Source organism: Salvelinus namaycush, chromosome 7 (assembly GCF_016432855.1).
Source record: "Salvelinus namaycush isolate Seneca chromosome 7, SaNama_1.0, whole genome shotgun sequence".
Classification (NCBI taxonomy): domain Eukaryota; kingdom Metazoa; phylum Chordata; class Actinopteri; order Salmoniformes; family Salmonidae; genus Salvelinus; species Salvelinus namaycush.
This window is the reverse complement of record NC_052313.1, coordinates 16,249,544-16,269,195: the sequence shown is the minus strand read 5'-3', so window position 1 is coordinate 16,269,195 and position 19,652 is coordinate 16,249,544. Positions and strand designations below refer to the sequence as shown.

At 41.6% G+C, this 19,652-nt stretch overlaps 1 protein-coding gene across 2 annotated transcripts in view; it reads left to right on the top strand.

The window, feature by feature from the left end:
- xylb (xylulokinase homolog (H. influenzae)) overlaps positions 1 to 19,652 on the top strand; it is a 79,913-nt gene that overhangs the window by 3,126 nt on the left and 57,135 nt on the right. For both annotated transcript variants that reach the window (XM_038997614.1, XM_038997615.1), the window contains 8 exons: positions 102 to 174; positions 1,673 to 1,791; positions 3,605 to 3,686; positions 8,383 to 8,423; positions 11,396 to 11,511; positions 15,593 to 15,708; positions 15,892 to 15,965; positions 16,497 to 16,593. In XM_038997614.1, the coding sequence (XP_038853542.1) occupies positions 102 to 174; positions 1,673 to 1,791; positions 3,605 to 3,686; positions 8,383 to 8,423; positions 11,396 to 11,511; positions 15,593 to 15,708; positions 15,892 to 15,965; positions 16,497 to 16,593 (718 nt within the window). The remainder of the gene's footprint in view (positions 1 to 101; positions 175 to 1,672; positions 1,792 to 3,604; positions 3,687 to 8,382; positions 8,424 to 11,395; positions 11,512 to 15,592; positions 15,709 to 15,891; positions 15,966 to 16,496; positions 16,594 to 19,652) is intronic.

Sequence of the window (19,652 nt, the reverse complement as noted above, 5' to 3'; positions counted from 1 at the left end):
TTGATTTAGTAGGAAAGATCAATATAATTTTAGATAGAATTTCACTAGTTCTGTAATTGTCTGAAATATTTCCCCCCTTCTTTTTATGCTATTCATATCAGCGAATCTCATTGGTCAGCAGCTTTGCTGCCTCTCTCTTCTTGGGCAGCTATGCAGCTATTGATTACAGTGACGGTAAGGTACTGGTACTGATGATAATGGTTAATGATGATTTGTTATCGGTAGCACTTTATTGTATGGTACAGAAAGCAAGCTATGCTTCACTTTTTTGTTTCTCTTTGGGATTTATTAAAACAAATATGAGTACTGCATGTACAATTTGTTATCAGTTTAGTTACCACTTAGCACGAATGTACCTATTGTTAGAACATAATTTCATTGTAAATACCAGTGCAAACATTACCCTAATATAAAGTTATCCTGCATTATAACATGTTATAATATAACATTTAAGTACAACTACTATGGAACAAATACCTTGGGAGTGAAGATCCTCCTTAAACAGTTTTATCTCAATCTCTTCCTTCAAAGACTCAATCATGGACACTCTTACTGACAGTTGTGGCTGCTTTGCGAGATGTATTGTTGTCTCTACCTTCTTGCCCTTTGTGCTGTTGTCTGTGCCCAATAATGTTTGTACCATGTTTTGTGCTGCTACAATGTTGTGCTGCTGTCATGTTGTGTTGCTGCCATGCTGTGTTGTCATGTGTTGCTGCCTTGCTATGCTGTTGTCTTAGGTCTCTCTTTATGTAGTGTTTTGTTGTCTCTCGTAGTGGTGTGCTTTCTCCTATTTTTTTCTTTATTTAAATCCCAGCCGTCCCCGCACGAGGCCTTTTGGTAGGCTGTCATTGTAAATAACAATTTGTTCTTAACTGACTTGCCTACAAAAATAAACAAATCCTTAAAGAGTTAGCTGTTTCAGACCATATTACTTTACCCCAGCATGCTTGAAGCATCACCTACTATGGGAACACAGTGGGTTAACTCTCCAAGTTGGCTTGAACTTATCTCTGACACTTACTTCATTACAATGTTTTTACCTGGCAGAACCATTCTTTTAAGGTCTGCTGGATAACAATCATCATTGTGTTTGTGCAAGAAGGTCGCCAAGGGATTTTTCTCCATCTGTTATCAGCAGCACTGAAACCAGGTTGACGTTGTAATCAAGTCATGTAGCCTGTTCTTCGCCTGAATTTCGTTACAATATACAACGGGGCAATATGAGGGAAATGTCTTGTTTATCATACAGGAAGATTACGGTAGTTGTGACAATTTTCGCATGACATTCTATTCTATCAGCACAATGATATCTGGCATATACATAGAAGTATACCACAGTGCTGTGATAACATACATTACAGTTTATGAATAACAAATTCATATTCAGATTAGTGAGATTGGATTTAGTTAATAAAAACATAAGACAATATAAATGTTTATAAATGTATAGAAATAATTATACTTATGCGTAGAAAGTGTATTAATAGTTTATTCATGATTTTTAATGAAAGTCATTATTAAGGGTTACCCAAACATTTGTTACACTCGGTTCCGTGATCCGCATTCTAATAAAATTGACTTGCATTGAGGTGCACTGTATATTCTATGTTCTTTGGAAAGGCTTGATCAGTCGTTCTGATTCGTGACATGTTCATTCTTCTCCTTTATTAAGGTTCAGGGATGAATTTGATGGACATATTCAGCAAACAGTGGGCAGACTCCTGTCTTGAGGCTACTGCTCCTCACCTGGAGGAGAGGCTGGGAGCCCCTGTGCATTCTTCAGCTGTCTTGGTGAGATACCCCTATATACAGTATCATGGTTCTTGACCATGTGTTGCTATTTTTTGTCTATTCTCCTGGTTGGGCAACTGATAAGGAATGCAAATCAACTTTTGACTTTTGAATGGGCTGTGATTTCATCTCACATGGAAGGCTGTTTTACATTTTCATTGTAAAATAAGTACGTTTTTGGTGAATTCTTCAGTTGCAAGTCCTTGGGTCAGGTCATGTAGGCTACATAATATCCATCGTAATCACCTTATATTCAAATATTTGTATTTGAAGAGTTGTAGGTCAGCCTGAGGGCTCTGGCAATAATTGGATAAAGAACTGGGGCCATCAAGGCTTTCGTCCCAGTTCCACTTGTTTGTCTTTGGATCCTCGTAACACTTAAACTGCCGGGCCTCACTACCCTCGTACTACACCAATGAACAGCCATTTTGACTGCAACATTCTAACAGATTAATTGTTCAGCAGTCTATGGCTTGGCGGCAGAAGCTGTTAAGGAGACTTTTGGTACTAGACTTGGCACTCCGGTACCGCTTGCCGTGCGGTAGCAGAGAAAACAGTCTATGACTTGGGTGACTGGAGTCTGACAATTTTTGGGGCTTTCCTCTGACACCGCCTAGTATATAGGTCCTGGATGGCAGGACGGTTGGCCCCAGTGATGTACTGACATAGTAGAGACATAATCCTGATTTTATGTATGCAGTAAAATACAATTAAGGCATGTGATGTATCAGAAATTGTGTAATATAATTGTCAACCTAAAATATTGCCATATAATTATAAATACAGTTTATATGGTTTTATACACTTTCTGTATATATAGCCTTAAAATATATGTAAACAGACCATAAATGTTTCAATTTAAATGTTTGGGAAAGTTGTGAGTGCTATTATATGATACAATATCAGTACTTTTACAACTTGTCTACAGTAAGTCCTATCATCAACTGATTTTAGCCAACGTGTGGCTGTGGATTGAGTGCATTCTTTGAATGGAATGTTGGCATATTGGCATTTAATTTGAAAAAATGAACAGAATCATTGATCTAAAACTGGTGACTAGCTAGCTAACAAACATAGATGCGGTAAAGAGGTAAATCGAACTCGACCAAAACAATGGAATTGCCATGGAAACGCGTGGGGGTAAGATCCCGAGTCTCCTCATTGCCATCCAGCAAAACTTTCCCACATTTAGTCTATTGTTTATATGTGTATTTCATGTTGAGGTAAAAATCGGAGTATAATGCTTGTATGGATGTCAACCCCAACACATGTTCATGTCATCGTTGCCAATCAACTGCAATACAGTTAAAAACAAATTTGACTACCACCAGCGATTTCTTTACGCTAGTTATGCTAACCAGTTTATGCGAGCGGGAGTAAGCATTTAGCAGTCACTTCTTCACAATTTGAAAATGCACAACTTCTACGTTATGCAGCAAAAACATTCAAATATATCCAAATCGGACTTAAGTAACCACATTCTGGGCCTGTTACAATACATAAATCACGACGGAGTTGACGAATATCTACTTCGTTAGATCAGATTTCTTAAATGTGTGCCAATCTGGTCAATGGAACGTCTGCGTTTACCGCATCTATACCGTGCAGATAAATGTCTGACCTTTATCCCACCTTAGATGGTTCATGTCTATTCTAGTTATTTAGAAAAAGTCAAGGACTAATTGCTGTGCACAATATCCAATAGTAAACGCTGATGACTGTTGAACTGCTAAAGCTAACATTGGACTGTTCACATCTCTTTATTCCTCATCCTCTTCTATAAACCCTAACCTCACCTGGTTCCCCTCCACAGGGCCTCCTCTCTCCTTACCATGTCACTCGTTATGGCTTCCCAGAGGACTGCAAAGTGGTGGCATTCACTGGGGATAACCCAGGTAAGAGCTTTATCATGCTCTGATGCTGTCTTTGGCAGGGGCCTCTGTTTTCTATTTTCTGTCATCTGGCCACTGGGTGGCAGTAGCACTGTACTGACTGCATTGATCTGCTCCAGTGATCCTCCTCCGCGCCTCCACTCCTCCTATCCTACACATGGATGTTGTGTAGATTCTAATGAGAGTGCATGGCGGCGGTGGTCACATGTTCACCCTCCTCCCAGGCAGCTTGATATAAGCCTGATGAACGGAGAGAAGAGCTGGCCCCTCACCAAACAAGCAGCATTGGTTTAAAGGGATAGTTTGGGATTTTGGCAATGAAGCTCTTTATATACTTCCCCAGAGTCAGATGAACTTGTGGATACAATTTTATGTCTCTGCGTCCAGTATGAAGGAAGTTAGAGATAGTTTTGCGAGCCAATGCTAACTAGTTTAGCACAATGACTGGACATTTTTGGGTACAGCTCATTGCCAAAATCCCAAACTATGCCTTTAAGACTATCGCCATGTGACTTGTGCCGTGTGCTGCCCGTGTCTGTAGACTAGAGGTGGTGACTCTGTGCTTTTTCAATTAAATGCCGCGGCGGCCAGCTGAACGTAAACAGTGAAACAAGCCTAGACCGCTCTCCGCTAGTCCGCTCAGCAGTGACATCTGCATGAAAGGGGCTTTACGACCAATTAAAAGGCGGGCGACTCCCAGACGATGGTTGTGTGAGGGAGTCTGGCACAGTCGGTTAAGATTGAGCTCTTTCAGCACAGCTCGGTTTGAGCAGCCAAACAATAGCCAATGGACTAATTGATACCGTTTTGAAATTGCCTGGATATAATGAAATATTATCCATGGTGTGATACAGTAGATGAAGGGGAGGCAGGATACATACGGAGTTGGTTATGAATCCATAGACTAGACAGTGAGATGGCTGTCTTCAAATTTATACTAGTTGATCATTGTAATAATTGATTAGGCTAGTTGATTAGTGCAGGGCTTATGCTAAGATTTGAAGAGCCATGGTGCATTCAGTAATTTAATTCAAATTGTTTGTTTATTGATATGTAGATAAGAGTATCATTAATAGTTATCATGTATGCAAAAAACTCACTTTAATTCATTTTCTGAGATATGAAGGGACAGAAGTATTGAGGTAAACTAGATGTCCATGACCGCTGTGTCTTGCCTAAACAAGCCCTCATATTTTCATCCAGATTTGAGAATGATTTAGTAGCTCAGGAAGGTATATGGATTGTATTTATTCTACACCCTAATACATAAAGATGTCGACTTATCAATATATTTATACTACTACATTCCAATAAATCATCGCAGCAAACCATTTTTTAAGGTCAATGACAGATATGAAATTCTCAAAATGATTCTTAAGCTTCAGACTTGAACGCCGGTGAAGAATTGAAATGAGAATCCAGTCCGAGGGCCATTTTTCTTGGGACTGTCGTCCTTTCAGGGGCCTGCGTGTGTATGCGTCACAGCACGGGAAAGATTGATTTAACGCTCTATGCAAGGTCACCAAGAAATCCAATAGACTGGAATTAATAAATCTTTCCACCAGGTCCGCCATCTGAAGCCCCCAAAATTAAAACATGTAAAAGATCTGCCCAGCAACTCCCAACTCAAAAGCAGAAAGTTGGGACTTGTTATGGGCCATACCTGAATACCTCGTTATGGGCCATACCTGAATACCTCGTTATGGGCCATACCTGTATATCTCGTTATGGGCCATACCTGTATACCTTGTTATGGGTAATACCTGTATACCTTGTTATAGGCCGTACCTGTATACCTTGTTATAGGCCGTACCTGTATACCTTGTTATAGGCCGTACCTGTATACCTTGTTATGGGTAATACCTGTATACCTTGTTATGGGTAATACCTGTATACCTTGTTATGGGCCATACCTGTATACCTTGTTATAGGCCATACCTGTATACCTTGTTATGGGTAATACCTGTATACCTTGTTATGGGTAATACCTGTATACCTTGTTATGGGTAATACCTGTATACCTTGTTATGGGTAATACCTGTATACCTTGTTATAGGCCATACCTGTATACCTTGTTATGGGCCGTACCTGTATACCTTGTTATGGGTAATACCTGTATACCTTGTTATAGGCCGTACCTGTATACCTTGTTATGGGTAATACCTGTATACCTTGTTATAGGCCGTACCTGTATACCTTATTATGGGTAATACCTGTATACCTTGTTATAGGCCGTACCTGTATACCTTGTTATAGGCCGTACCTGTATACCTTGTTATGGGTAATACCTGTATACCTTGTTATGGGTAATACCTGTATACCTTGTTATGGGTAATACCTGTATACCTTGTTATAGGCCGTACCTGTATACCTTGTTATGGGTAATACCTGTATACCTTGTTATGGGTAATACCTGTATACCTTGTTATAGGCCGTACCTGTATACCTTGTTATGGGTAATACCTGTATACCTTGTTATAGGCCGTACCTGTATACCTTATTATGGGTAATACCTGTATACCTTGTTATAGGCCGTACCTGTATACCTTGTTATGGGTAATACCTGTATACCTTGTTATAGGCCGTACCTGTATACCTTGTTATGGGTAATACCTGTATACCTTGTTATGGGTAATACCTGTATACCTTGTTATGGGTAATACCTGTATACCTTGTTATAGGCCATACCTGTATACCTTGTTATAGGCCGTACCTGTATACCTTGTTATAGGCCGTACCTGTATACCTTGTTATAGGCCGTACCTGTATACCTTGTTATAGGCCGTACCTGTATACCTTGTTATAGGCCGTACCTGTATACCTTGTTATAGGCCGTACCTGTATACCTTGTTATGGATAATACCTGAATACCTTGTTATAGGCCGTACCTGTATACCTTGTTATAGGCCGTACCTGTATACCTTGTTATAGGCCGTACCTGTATACCTTGTTATGGGTAATACCTGTATACCTTGTTATAGGCCGTACCTGTATACCTTATTATGGGTAATACCTGTATACCTTGTTATGGGTAATACCTGTATACCTTGTTATAGGCCGTACCTGTATACCTTGTTATAGGCCGTACCTGTATACCTTGTTATGGGTAATACCTGTATACCTTGTTATAGGTAATACCTGTATACCTTGTTATGGGTAATACCTGTATACCTTGTTATAGGCCGTACCTGTATACCTTGTTATGGGTAATACCTGTATACCTTGTTATAGGCCGTACCTGTATACCTTGTTATGGGCCATACCTGTATACCTTGTTATAGGCCGTACCTGTATACCTTGTTATGGGTAATACCTGTATACCTTGTTATAGGTAATACCTGTATACCTTGTTATAGGCCGTACCTGTATACCTTGTTATAGGCCGTACCTGTATACCTTGTTATGGGTAATACCTGTATACCTTGTTATAGGTAATACCTGTATACCTTGTTATGGGTAATACCTGTATACCTTGTTATAGGCCGTACCTGTATACCTTGTTATGGGTAATACCTGTATACCTTGTTATAGGTAATACCTGTATACCTTGTTATAGGCCGTACCTGTATACCTTGTTATAGGCCGTACCTGTATACCTTGTTATGGGTAATACCTGTATACCTTGTTATGGGTAATACCTGTATACCTTGTTATAGGCCGTACCTGTATACCTTGTTATAGGCCATACCTGTATACCTTGTTATAGGCCGTACCTGTATACCTTATTATGGGTAATACCTGTATACCTTGTTATAGGCCGTACCTGTATACCTTGTTATGGGTAATACCTGTATACCTTGTTATAGGTAATACCTGTATACCTTGTTATGGGTAATACCTGTATACCTTGTTATAGGCCGTACCTGTATACCTTGTTATGGGTAATACCTGTATACCTTGTTATAGGTAATACCTGTATACCTTGTTATAGGCCGTACCTGTATACCTTGTTATAGGCCGTACCTGTATACCTTGTTATGGGTAATACCTGTATACCTTGTTATGGGTAATACCTGTATACCTTGTTATAGGCCGTACCTGTATACCTTGTTATAGGCCATACCTGTATACCTTGTTATAGGCCGTACCTGTATACCTTATTATGGGTAATACCTGTATACCTTGTTATAGGCCGTACCTGTATACCTTGTTATGGGTAATACCTGTATACCTTGTTATGGGCCATACCTGTATACCTTGTTGTCCATACAGAACAATGACAATACACAGTATATACACCCCATAGGATAACCCTTTTTAGTTCAAGGTAGAACTCTTTTGGGTTCCATGTAGAACCCTCTGTCGAAAGGGTTCTACATGGAACTCAAGAGGTTCTACCTGCAACCAAAAGGGTTTTACATGGAACCAAAAGGGGTTCTTAAGGGTTTTTCCATGCGGACAGCCAATGAACCCTTTTTGGTTTCAGATTGCACCTTTTTTTCTAAGAGTGTACCTTAGTTAACCTTAGGTCACAGTCTGTGGATGGAATTAAAATTAAACGTCTCAATACGGTACTGCATGTTCAGTGACTCAAGTAGATCTGAGAGAGTCTATGTTGTGCAGACGCATCCCATTTTAAAGGACCAAGGCAAGAGAGATGAATGGAACGTGGGCTAAAGGGAACTAGACTTTCTTACTGGCTTTCAATCTTCAATTAGTGTGTTTCAAGTCTGAATGCTGTTTTGTTTTCTTATTCCAGGGTCCCTGGCTGGGATGAGGTTACAGGAAGGAGACATAGCCGTAAGACCTTTCATCTTTCTTTCTTTCTGCACAAGCACAATACATTATATCATAGCCAATTAAAGGATATAGGGCTCAAATGTTATCAAGTTGCAGTTCAGTGCTTAAAGAGGTACAGAACTTTTGCTTCTGAGGCTACTCAGAAATTACCTCATTGGACACAAGGGCACACCTCCCCAGACCCATGAGCAAGGATGTTGTGGTTTTAGGAGATAAGAAATTGATTAATATTATTGAGGTGAACAATTTGTAACTAAACTTCCATACAGCCTCTTTAGCTGCAGCTTTAGAGTAATATGGTGCAAGGAAGCCATGTTAAGGACCACATGGAGGTTCCATGGCATTAAATCATTCATGCCAAGAGGTCCGCCGTTGTCCGACGAGGAGCAATTTCAAGCTGTTTTCATCATCAAACGGAACACTTGGTAGAATCGACGCATTAAACGCATTACAGCGCTCGCCTTGAACTTCACCTAAATGAGGGAATCACACATGTTTCGAGATGCGCTTTGACTACCGGCTTCCAAACCTACAACCAAATATAATTCACTTACTCTAATCAGATTTTGTTTTGCATGTCTTCACTTAAAGGCTTATTGCAGTCAAAAATGTGATTTCCTGTGTTTTATATATATTTCCACACTAAGAGATTGGAATAATACTGTGAAATTGTGCGATGGAGTTTTGGCCTGTCTGGTGACATCACCAGGTGGTAAATTAGTTAATAGATAATAAGAAAAGTTCAACCAAAGTTCCAATCCTCTGCCAATAACAGCTAGTTTTCAATTTCTCTCTCCCCACTCAGATCACTCCCAGACAGTCCTAGCAAAATTCTTGCTTGAGAAATTGCTCTTTACTAAGAAGCAACCCACTGGGTAAAAACTGGTTGAATCAACGTTGTTTCCACGACATTTAAACCAAAAAAATGTAATGTGATGACATTGAATCCATGTGGAAAACTGATTGGATTTGAAAAAAGTAATCAACGTCATAGCCGCGGGAAGTAGGGGTGCTGAGGTTGCTGCAGCACCCCCTGATAAATCACAATGAAAAAAAATGAATATTACTGTTGTAATTTCTTTTTTACCAAATTATTGCACTTGCCATTTAAAGATGCATTATGCAGAAATTGCTCTGCCATTTGCTGGTTGCAAATTGTTTTATAGTTTGCCTAATTTCAGTTTGTGACAAAACAAGCAAGTATAGTGTAGAGAATCATTGTACCATCTAAACCGCTGTGAAAAATTATTTCCCAAAATATTGTATTTTCAGCTTTTTTGAAACTGTTCAAAAGTAAAAGATGCAAAAACAAAACTTAAGCACGGGAATCATAGAAATAGTGCACATAGAACAGATTAGACTTCTTAGTGATTAGGAATCTTAGACTTGCTTTCAATGAGAATGACAGATCTATAACTCACATATGTGAACTTGGTTTGTTTACCAAAAAAGTTACATATTGCAGCATTAATACTCCTGTATGAGCGGACGAAGAGAGCAGGGAGAAATGCCCCCCCCCCCCCCCCCCCCCCCCAAAAAAAACCATCTTCCCGCGGCCATAAACAGCGTAAGGGAATTTCGTATTTTGTTTACCCAACTTTTAACATAAATCCCCCCCTCCCCTTTTGCCCTTACATAAGCCTCAATTTGACGGGGCATGGACTCTACAAGGTTGATTCCAATTCTTCCCACAGTTGTGTCAAGTTGGCTGCATGTCCTTTGGGTGGTGTACAATTCTTGATACACATGAGAAACTGTTGAGTGTGAAAAACCCAGCAGAATTGCAGTTCTTGACACATTCACTTTCTGAATGGCACACATAAACAATACATGTCCCAATTGTCTCAAGGCTTAAAAATCAAAGGATTTTCTTTTGCAATTTAGTTTTTTAAAAAGCGCACAAAAGAATTACCAAAAAACACAGCTGCCAGACATGAAAGGAAGTATTGCTTAAGCAAGACATGGGACAAGAATAGAGCAACAGTGACAGTTACAACAACAGTAAGCGTTCGTAGTCAGTGTTCACAGTCAGTCTCTGTCCAGGCGGTTCAGAAACAGACCCCAAACCTTGAGATATCTGCTGGAGGAGTTGGTCCTGAAAAAAAGTATATTTTACAAGTTAATGGTGTTAATCCTTTCTGCTAACCATCTATGGAAGCAAGGGGAGGTGGGTGACTTCCATTCTGTGAGGATATTTTTTTTTGCAGCCACCATTCCAAACATCAGAGCTTGTTGTTCCTCATAGGACGATCTTAGAACAGACTCTGAGCAGCCAAAGAGAGCGAGTTCTGCGTCAGGGTCAATGGCCCTCTCATATACCTTTGAATACCAATCAAAGATTTTCCTCCAAAAATTATTAAGTAGGGGGCAGAGCCAAAAAAGATGAGTTAATGAACCCTCTGAGGCTTTACATTTGTCACATAGTGTCACACAGTGGGGGAGACCTGGGGTCTTTGGTTTTGGAGTAGTGAAGTCTATGCCTGACTATGTATTGTATCAATTGATATCTGGCATTGACGGAACAGGAGTGAATTCTAGACAGGGCTTCTCCCCATAGATCATCTGAGATCTCAATATTTTACTCTTTACCCCAGGTCTCCATGGGATGACTAGTAGAGGCCTTTATGTATTTGGAGAAAAGGGTGGCAAACTGTGAGATGAGGTGTGTTGAGTTGGGAGGGCGATGTAGCAAATCATAAAACGAATATTGTACAGGGAGGGTGTCAACATTTAGAATTTTCCCTTTGATGTGGTGTCTGTTAAAAATCTTTCTTTAACCGGTCTCCTCCTCTTCACCTACACTGATTGAAGTGGATTTAACAAGTCACATCAAAAAGGATCATAGCTTTCACCTGGTCAGTCTGTCATTTTAAGAGCAGGTGTTCCTAATGTTTTGTACACACAGGTATATTTTATATAAGTGGTTATATAAATTGTTCCTCCTTCCGTCTTCCTTTCTTCCTCACTCCCAGGTGAGTCTTGGCACTAGCGACACAGTCTTCCTGTGGATCAAAGAGCCGAGGCCCACAGTGGAAGGACACATCTTCTGCAACCCAGTGGACCGCCCCTCCTATATGGCTTTGATATGGTAAACACCTCCCACACTACCCCCACATCTTCAGAAACAAAGTAGTTCCCCCACAGTTCACATGAGAACGGTATACATTTAACAAATGGCGAAGAAGCGCCACTTCCCGTCACAATAGATCTAGAGCCAATACGCTCTGAGAAGTTACATAAGCAGAAACAGTATGGCTTTGCAGAAACAGACCATGGATGTTGCAGTAGGTCTATAGAGTAGGGTTTAGACTAAGCCTATAGACTCAGTTCTCTTAGTGAAGTATCATTTATTGAACAACTTAGCTCTTTCTCTGAGGCATTCAGGTACAGTGCATTCGGAAAGTATTCAGACCCCTTGACTTTTTTCACATTTTGTTACGTTAGTCTTATTCTAAAATGTATTAAATCATTTTTTCCCTCATCAATCTACACACACTACCCCATCATGATGAAGCAAAAACAGGTTTTTAGACATTTTTACACATAAAAAATTAAATAAAAAATGAAATATCACATTCACATAAGTATTCAGACCCTTTACTCTGTAGTTTGTTGAAGCACGTTTGGCAGCGATTACAGTCTCGAGTCTCCTTGGGTATGACGCTACAAGCTTTGCACACCTGTATTTGGGGAGTTTCTCCCATTCTTCTCTGCAGATCCTCTCAAGCTCTGTCAGGTTGGATGGGGAGCGTCACTGCACAGCTATTTTCAGGTCTCTCCAGAGATGTTCGATCGGGTTCAAGTCCGGGCTCTGGCTGGGCCACTCAAGGACATTCTGAAGCCACTCCTGCATTGTCTTGGCTGTGTGCTTAAGGTCATTGTCCTGTTGGAAGGTGAACCTTCGCCCCAGTCTGAGGTCCTGAGTGCTCTGGAGCAGGTTTTTATTAAGGATCTCTCTGTACTTTGTTCCGTTCATCTTTCCCTCGATCCTGACTAGTCTCCCAGTCCCTGCCACTGAAAGACACCTTAACAGCATCATGCTTCACCGTAGGGATGGTGCCAGGGTTCCTCCAGACGTGACGCTTGGCATTCAGGCCAAAGAGTTCAATCTTGGTTTCATCAGACCAGATAATCTTGTTTCTCATGGTCTGAGAGTCTTTAGGTGCCTTTTGGCAAACTCTAAGTGGGCTGCTGACCCTTTTACTGAGGAGTGGCTTCCATCTGGCCACTCTACCATAACGACCTGATTGGTGGAGTGCTGCAGAGATGGTTGCCCTTCTGGAAGGTTCTCCCATCTCCACAGAGGAACTCTGGAGCTCTGTTAGAGTGACCATCAGGTTCTTGCTCACCTCCCTGACCAAAGCCCTTCTCCCCTGATTGCTCAGTTTTGCCGGGAGGCCAGTGCTAGGAAGAGTCTCCATTTAAGAATGATGGAGGCCACTGTGTTCTTGGGGACCTTCAGTGCTGGTACCCTTCCCCAGATCTGTGCCTCGACACAAACCTGTCCCGGGGGCTCTACCGACAATTCCTTTGACCTCATGGCTTGATTTTTTCTCTGACATGCACTGCCAACTGTGGGACCTTATATAGACAGGTATGTGCCTTTCCAAATCATGTCCAATCAATTGAATTTACCACAGGTAGACTCCAAGTTGTAGAAACTGAGCTCATTTTCGAGTCTCATAGCAAAGGGTCTGAATACTTATGTAAATAAGGTATTTTTATTTTAAATACATTTTTCGCCTTGTTTATGGGGTATTGTGTGTAGATTGATGAGGAAAAATAATAATTGAATCAATTTTAGAATAAGGCTGTAACGTAACAAAATGTGGGGGAAAGTCAAAGGGTCTGAATACTTTCTGAATGCACCGTACATGATACATGACCAAGATTATTTCCACTGTACTACAACTGATCTGGTGATGAAAGCATGTTCTAAATGGCATAGATGTACTGAATGTAGTGAACAAGGTTATTATAGTAAACTAAAACGTAAATGAAATTGAAAACTGATCATGAACCAACAGTTTAGTAAAGTGAAATGAAATAATTAACAAACCCATTTGAAAAACTAAAACTATACTGAAACTATTATCGAAAATAAAACCAAAAACGTCATGAATTATGTTCAGTTTAACGTTTTTGTTGTGCCATAATCGAATGGAGTTTTCAATGGGGTTTTCTTCTCATGGGGTTTTCAAGCTTCTGAATCTGGCGGGTCAGATTGAGATTGACTTTATAATTTAAAGGTAGACTCAGTGAGACAACATGTTTGACTGGTAAGGCTAAAGCAACCGACTGTAGACGAAGGCGAGGAGTGAAGTCGGGGGAGGTGCGTCTGCGACAGCTGAAAGTCGGACACTAATGTGCTTCAGACCAACATGGCACGTCACAAACTGAAATGATAATATAATATTATGTGTGTACATTGTACAATCAATTAGTAAGAAAGATCCTCAAATGTATTTGTATATATCCACTGTACACATAAATCACGGCAAATTGGTTCCATACCCACTTTCACGTGGGTCAAACAAAAACACCCTAATGATTGGTTGACAGTCGAGCCTCACAATGCAGGTGATGGATGAAGGTAGTCTGCAGAAACTTGCAGTCGACTACAGTCAAAATTTCATGATCTCTGATCACAAGATTTTTGTAAAGTTCATGCAGTCAACATGTAGGCGCAAGTCAGAACATTTGTATCCCCAGAATGGAACACACTTTGAAAGCAAGACTTTGGTCTCACACAGTCACACAGAGTATCTGCGCATGTGCATGGGTGCGCTTCACTCTGCTACAAAGTGGTAGCTACGGGAACAAAACTGCAGAGACATTTAGCTTCACGCTTCAACACTCCTGGTTGTTGTGGAAATGTACCCACTATTACTGTTTACTTGGTGCGTCTACGTCATCTCTTTGAGTCTAGCTTTAAAACTAACCTTAACCTATGATCTGACCAATCACCTTTACTGATCCACAGTGGCAAGAAGTGACATCCCAAAAACACATACATGTCTCCTAGCCTTCCACGCTACTTTATTTACATTTAAACATTTGTTGTAATTTTTACCCCCCTTTTTCGTGATTATGATCTTGTCTCATCGCTGCAACTCCCCAACGGGCTGGGGCGAGGCGAAGGTCGAGTCTTGCGTCCTCCGAAACATGACCCGCCATGCCTTACTTAACACCTATTCGCTTAACCCAGAAGTCAGCTCCACCCTTGTGTTGTAGGAAACACCGTTCAACTGGTGCCCGAAGTCAGCCTGCAGGCGCCCGGCCTGCACTAGAGCACGATGAGCCAAGTAAAGCACCCCCGGCCAAACCCTCCCCTAACCCAGACTACACTGGGCCAAACCCTCCCCCAACCCGGACGACACTGGGCCAAACCCTCCCCTAACCCGGACGACACTGGGCCAATTGTGCACCGCCATATGGGACTCCTGGTCGGGCCGGTTGTGACACAGCCTGGGATCCAACCCCAGGCTGGAGTGACGCACAACACTGCGATGCAGTGCCTTAGACCGCTGCGCCACTCAGGAGGCCCTTTATGTCCCTAACATTAAATTAAAACTGGAACTAAATAATATAAAAATGAAATATCTGTTTTAATAAAACTTAAACTAAATAAAAACTAGTAAAGTGGATCTGAAAACTTAATCATAAATAACAAAATGAGTGGAAATAAAAACTAATATAAAAACACAACCTTGGTACCTAATGCTATTGATCGTTATGTGGCATTGACATTTAATTGAATTCCTTGAGACTTTGTTGAACTATAACTCTGTCACATACAGTCCTACACAAATTTGCCACTTGTCATTGTGCCACTGGTAACCTTGCACAAGCGCACAAACACACACGCACACACACACACCAAGTGACATTGACATCTTTTACTAATCATTATCTTCTGTCTGTATGACTCCTGTTCCATAATGTTTTAATCTACGGTAAAATAGAGTATTATAAAATAAGTGGTTTTACTCATAATAGCTGAAACACAAAGGAGATTAAAATCGGGAAGGATGCTCAGGCTTTTACTGTAGATGGCTTGCTTTGAATTCAATTATACTCAATGATGGTATGCCAGCCCAGGTAAATCTGTGTGTGTGTGTGTGTGTGTGTGTGTGTGTGCGTGTGTGTACACGTGTGCCTCCTGCCAGCTATAAGAATGGCTCCCTGACCAGAGAGAGGATCAGAAACAAGTGTGCTGGAGGGTCATGGGAAGTCTTCTCCTCGGTCCTGAGGACTACACCAATAGGGAATGACGGGAACATAGGTGATGATGTCAAACATGCTGTATCTATCACTAGATTTGTTTTAGTCATCAAGTTGGATTGATTTAGAGACTGTAGGCCCCAGATTTATTCAGATAATGGCATGGTTTTCAGATAACGGCTTGATTTTTTTGATGTGATGCTGACTGATTCTGAATGGGCTGGCATCTAACGTTCTCTCCCAGGGATTTATTTTGATGCCATGGAAATCACGCCGTCTGCAGTCGGAGTTCACAGATTTGACAAAGAAAATACGAAGGTCAGTGCAAAGACTCTGCTGTGTACTGAAGGAAGTCAATTTATGGATGGGATTCTATTTGCAATTCATACGAAAAACTGGAAACGGTAGTTCTCTGTGTTGTTTCCATCTAAATGAAAAGATGTACAAGCACATAAGTAATTCATAAGTAAGAGATTAATGCGTGTAGTGTTTTATCGATTCATGTTTTATTGACCAATGAATGGTTTCAAAACAGCAACCGGAGCCCTTGTCCAAGACACACAAAGATAAGTCACGCAAGGCTACAGTATCGCTGTCACCCGCTTTTCCTTATCCTTGTGAACTCCTTCAACGGGGCGGTGAAGCCGGAGGATTAGGAGACGTCATACAGGGTGATGTGAGGGGAGAGGTCAGAAGGGGTGGGGACTTAGCCCGGTGGGAATGAGGCTCTCCATTCCCCCAGTCAAAGAAAGTTCTGTAAGGGCAGGAATCTCCCATCTACTCCCCTGCTCCTTTGCCTGCGTTCCCAAAGCCTCTCTTTGTGTTCCCCTTCCCTGTCGTCCCGCTCAGGTAGCCGGCTTCTCCGCCCAGGGGGAAATCCGAGCCCTGGTTGAGGGACAGTTCCTGGCAAAGAGGGTCCACGCCGAAAAGCTGGGTTATAAGATCAGTGAGTGGATGCCGTTCCTTTCTCCTCTCTTTCTCCTCTCTCTCTTTCTCCTCTCTCTCTTTCTCCTCTCTTTCTCGTAGTAATTTTTTGCTTCCCTCCTAACTCATTATTGTACATTGACTTTCTCTCTCTCTTTTCTTATCTTCTACTCGCTCTTTCTTTTTCCCTGGCATTTCCTTCATCTATCTTCTCTTCATCTTACTCACTCACACACTCACACTCACACTCACACACACTTACTTATCTCTGTCCCTCTCTCTCCACAGTGGTCAGTATCAGTAGTCTTTTAGCATAGTGGCTGGATGCAGTTTCACTCAAAAACCCCCGGAAGGGAACAGAATGCCTCAAAGATATTGAAGCATGAGGACTGAATAGGCTACCCCTCGCACTCACTTATCACAGCTATTTGGCAGACTCAATTTTGGCTCTATATTGGTCCAGAATATTAGTGATGAATCAAAGGCTGTGATTTTGCCTTGAGGACCTCGTATCGAGCGGCAGATAGTTTTTTTTATCCCCCCGTAATAGAAGTCCATTATTGCAGTCAAATTTGCTGAAGGAGAAAAAGAACAGAGTAATATTGTGATCCGTTAGGATATTTCTACTAACTGCTACTGTATGGATCTTGGCAGATGATGCTAGTTCAATTAAAGCACATTGACTACTGCCAAGGCGGATATTTTAAATTAGTCCATGAGGGATCTGTTTGTCTGTTGCCTTCATATAAAGCAAGCAGTTTGGTCCATCTGTCATCATTGGAATCACTCTGGGCAACATTGCTATTTCTCAATGCATCCTTCCAATTCAAAACCATTGCAAAATGAAATGCTCAAATGTATCCTTTTCCGGAGCCTACCAGGTTAGATAGCTACTGTAGACAGGCAGGTTTGTGCATCGATTGATGCTGATTTCTCTTATGACGTTTGGGGCTGGTCCTGTGTGTGTGTACGTGCGAGCGTGTGCGCGTGTGTAGTCTGGCCCGAACTGTGCCAAGGCTAAGCTGAAATCTCACTCACTCGTCACCGAAGGTCAACATTCTGCCAGAGAATTTAACTTCAAATAAGACCCTCACTGGCCATCAATAGTAATGAATAATGTATTCACATACTGACAGATCACTCTTTATTAAAAGGAAACCCTCTTATTGACACTATAGGTCTTTTTTAACAGTATTTGAGTGTGGGAAATGCAACTCAACTATATATTGCGTTCTCTGTTGTCCTAGAATGACCTATCAGACAAAGTAAGTTAAACTGATTTAATTCTATAGATTTAGCTATACACAGAGAGTGTCAAGGGATGATCCTGGAGAGGCGAAGCAGGTACGGGTAGTCAAAATGTAATATGGAACGAGACATGAACAGCGCCAGCACACGGGTAACACAGACAAATAACAATCACAATATGGAACAATGCGGACACAGGAAACACAACCAAGGAACAGACAGATATACAGAGGGTAATCAACAAAGTGAAGGAGTCCAGGTGAGTCCAATGAGCGCAGCTGCGTGTATTGTTGGTAACAGGAGTGTATGATGACAGGTAGCCTGGCGCCCTTGAGCGCCAGGGAGGAGGAGCGGGAGCAGGCGTGACAGAGAGAGGTTATGTTATATACACCTCAAATGGAATATTATGAACGAGCATGTTGTTGCTTTACATCCTGGAGAAGTGATTTGCTGTTGACTGAGACGCCCGGGTTACAGTTTATTAAAGAACACTGTGTTCTGCTCTCTCTCTCTGGTCCTCCCTCTTCTCTCTTTCCCTCTCTGTACTCTCATTCACTCTCTTTCTTCCCTCCCTCTCATGTCCCTTCCTCTCTTCTCTCTCTCCTCTCATGTCCCTTCCTCTCTTCTCTCTCTCCTCCTCTCATGTCCCTTCCTCTCTTCTCTCTCTCTCCTCTCATGTCCCTTCCTCTCTTCTCTCTCTCTCTCTCCTCTCATGTCCCTTCCTCTCTTCTCTCTCTCTCTCTCCTCTCATGTCCCTTCCTCTCTTCTCTCTCTCTCTCCTCTCATGTCCCTTCCTCTCTTCTCATGTCCCTTCCTCTCTCTCTCCTCCTCTCATGTCCCTTCCTCTCTTCTCTCGCTCCTCCTCCTCATGTCTCTTCTCTTCTCTCTCCTCCTCATGTCTCTTCCTCTCCTCATGTCCCTTCCTCTCTTCTCTCTCTCTCTCCTCCTGTCATGTCCCTTCCCTTCCTCTCTTTCTCCCCTTCCTCTCATGTCCCTCCATCTTCTCTCTCTACCTCCCTTCTTGAATCTGTTCTTTAAATCGAGTGACTACTTCACTCCGACCGCTAGTCATCTTGTAAGCTTGTAGATTTATGTCCTGCTCAGCACTGACCAGTTTTCTCTCTAAAGGATATGGATTAATCACAGAAAAAGGAGAGGAGAGGACTGACTTAAATGTCACTTCTGACCTCAAGTAAAGCAAATGATTGTGAAGATGATGACAGGGAAGTAAAGCAAATGATTGTGAAGATGATGACAGGGGTAGTGATGATAATGGTAGTGATGATAATGGTGGTGGTGGCAGTGATGATGATAATGGTGGTGGTGGCAGTGATTATAATGGTGGTAGTGATGATAATGGTGGCAGTGATGATAATGGTGGCGGTGGTGCTGCTGCTTTTGATGACAGTGGTAATGATAATAGTGGTAATGATAATATTAGATATGAATGGTGATGATGATGTCAATCAAATCTAATCAATTATGCCTAGGGCATATCTTCTTCATACAGTCTCTTTAAGGGCCTTTATAAATGAATCCCCCTGACCGCTAAGGAACATTGATTATCCAGCCAGACATGGTGTTCTCCTTGAATTATTTACTTCCTCCTTCGATCCAGCCATCCTGTTCCTACCATGTATCCCCCTCTTTTCTTCTCCCCCTGCTTCTTGTCTTTGATACGTTCCAGCCAATGGGAGGAAGGCATTGGCTACTTAAAAGAGGACAAGCCACTGAGGAAACATCGATAGAGTGGATGGATATTATCAACATGCATCCTTCCTTCCTTGAAGAAATCCCTGATCTAGCATTGCTGGATTGGTGAAAGCTATGTGA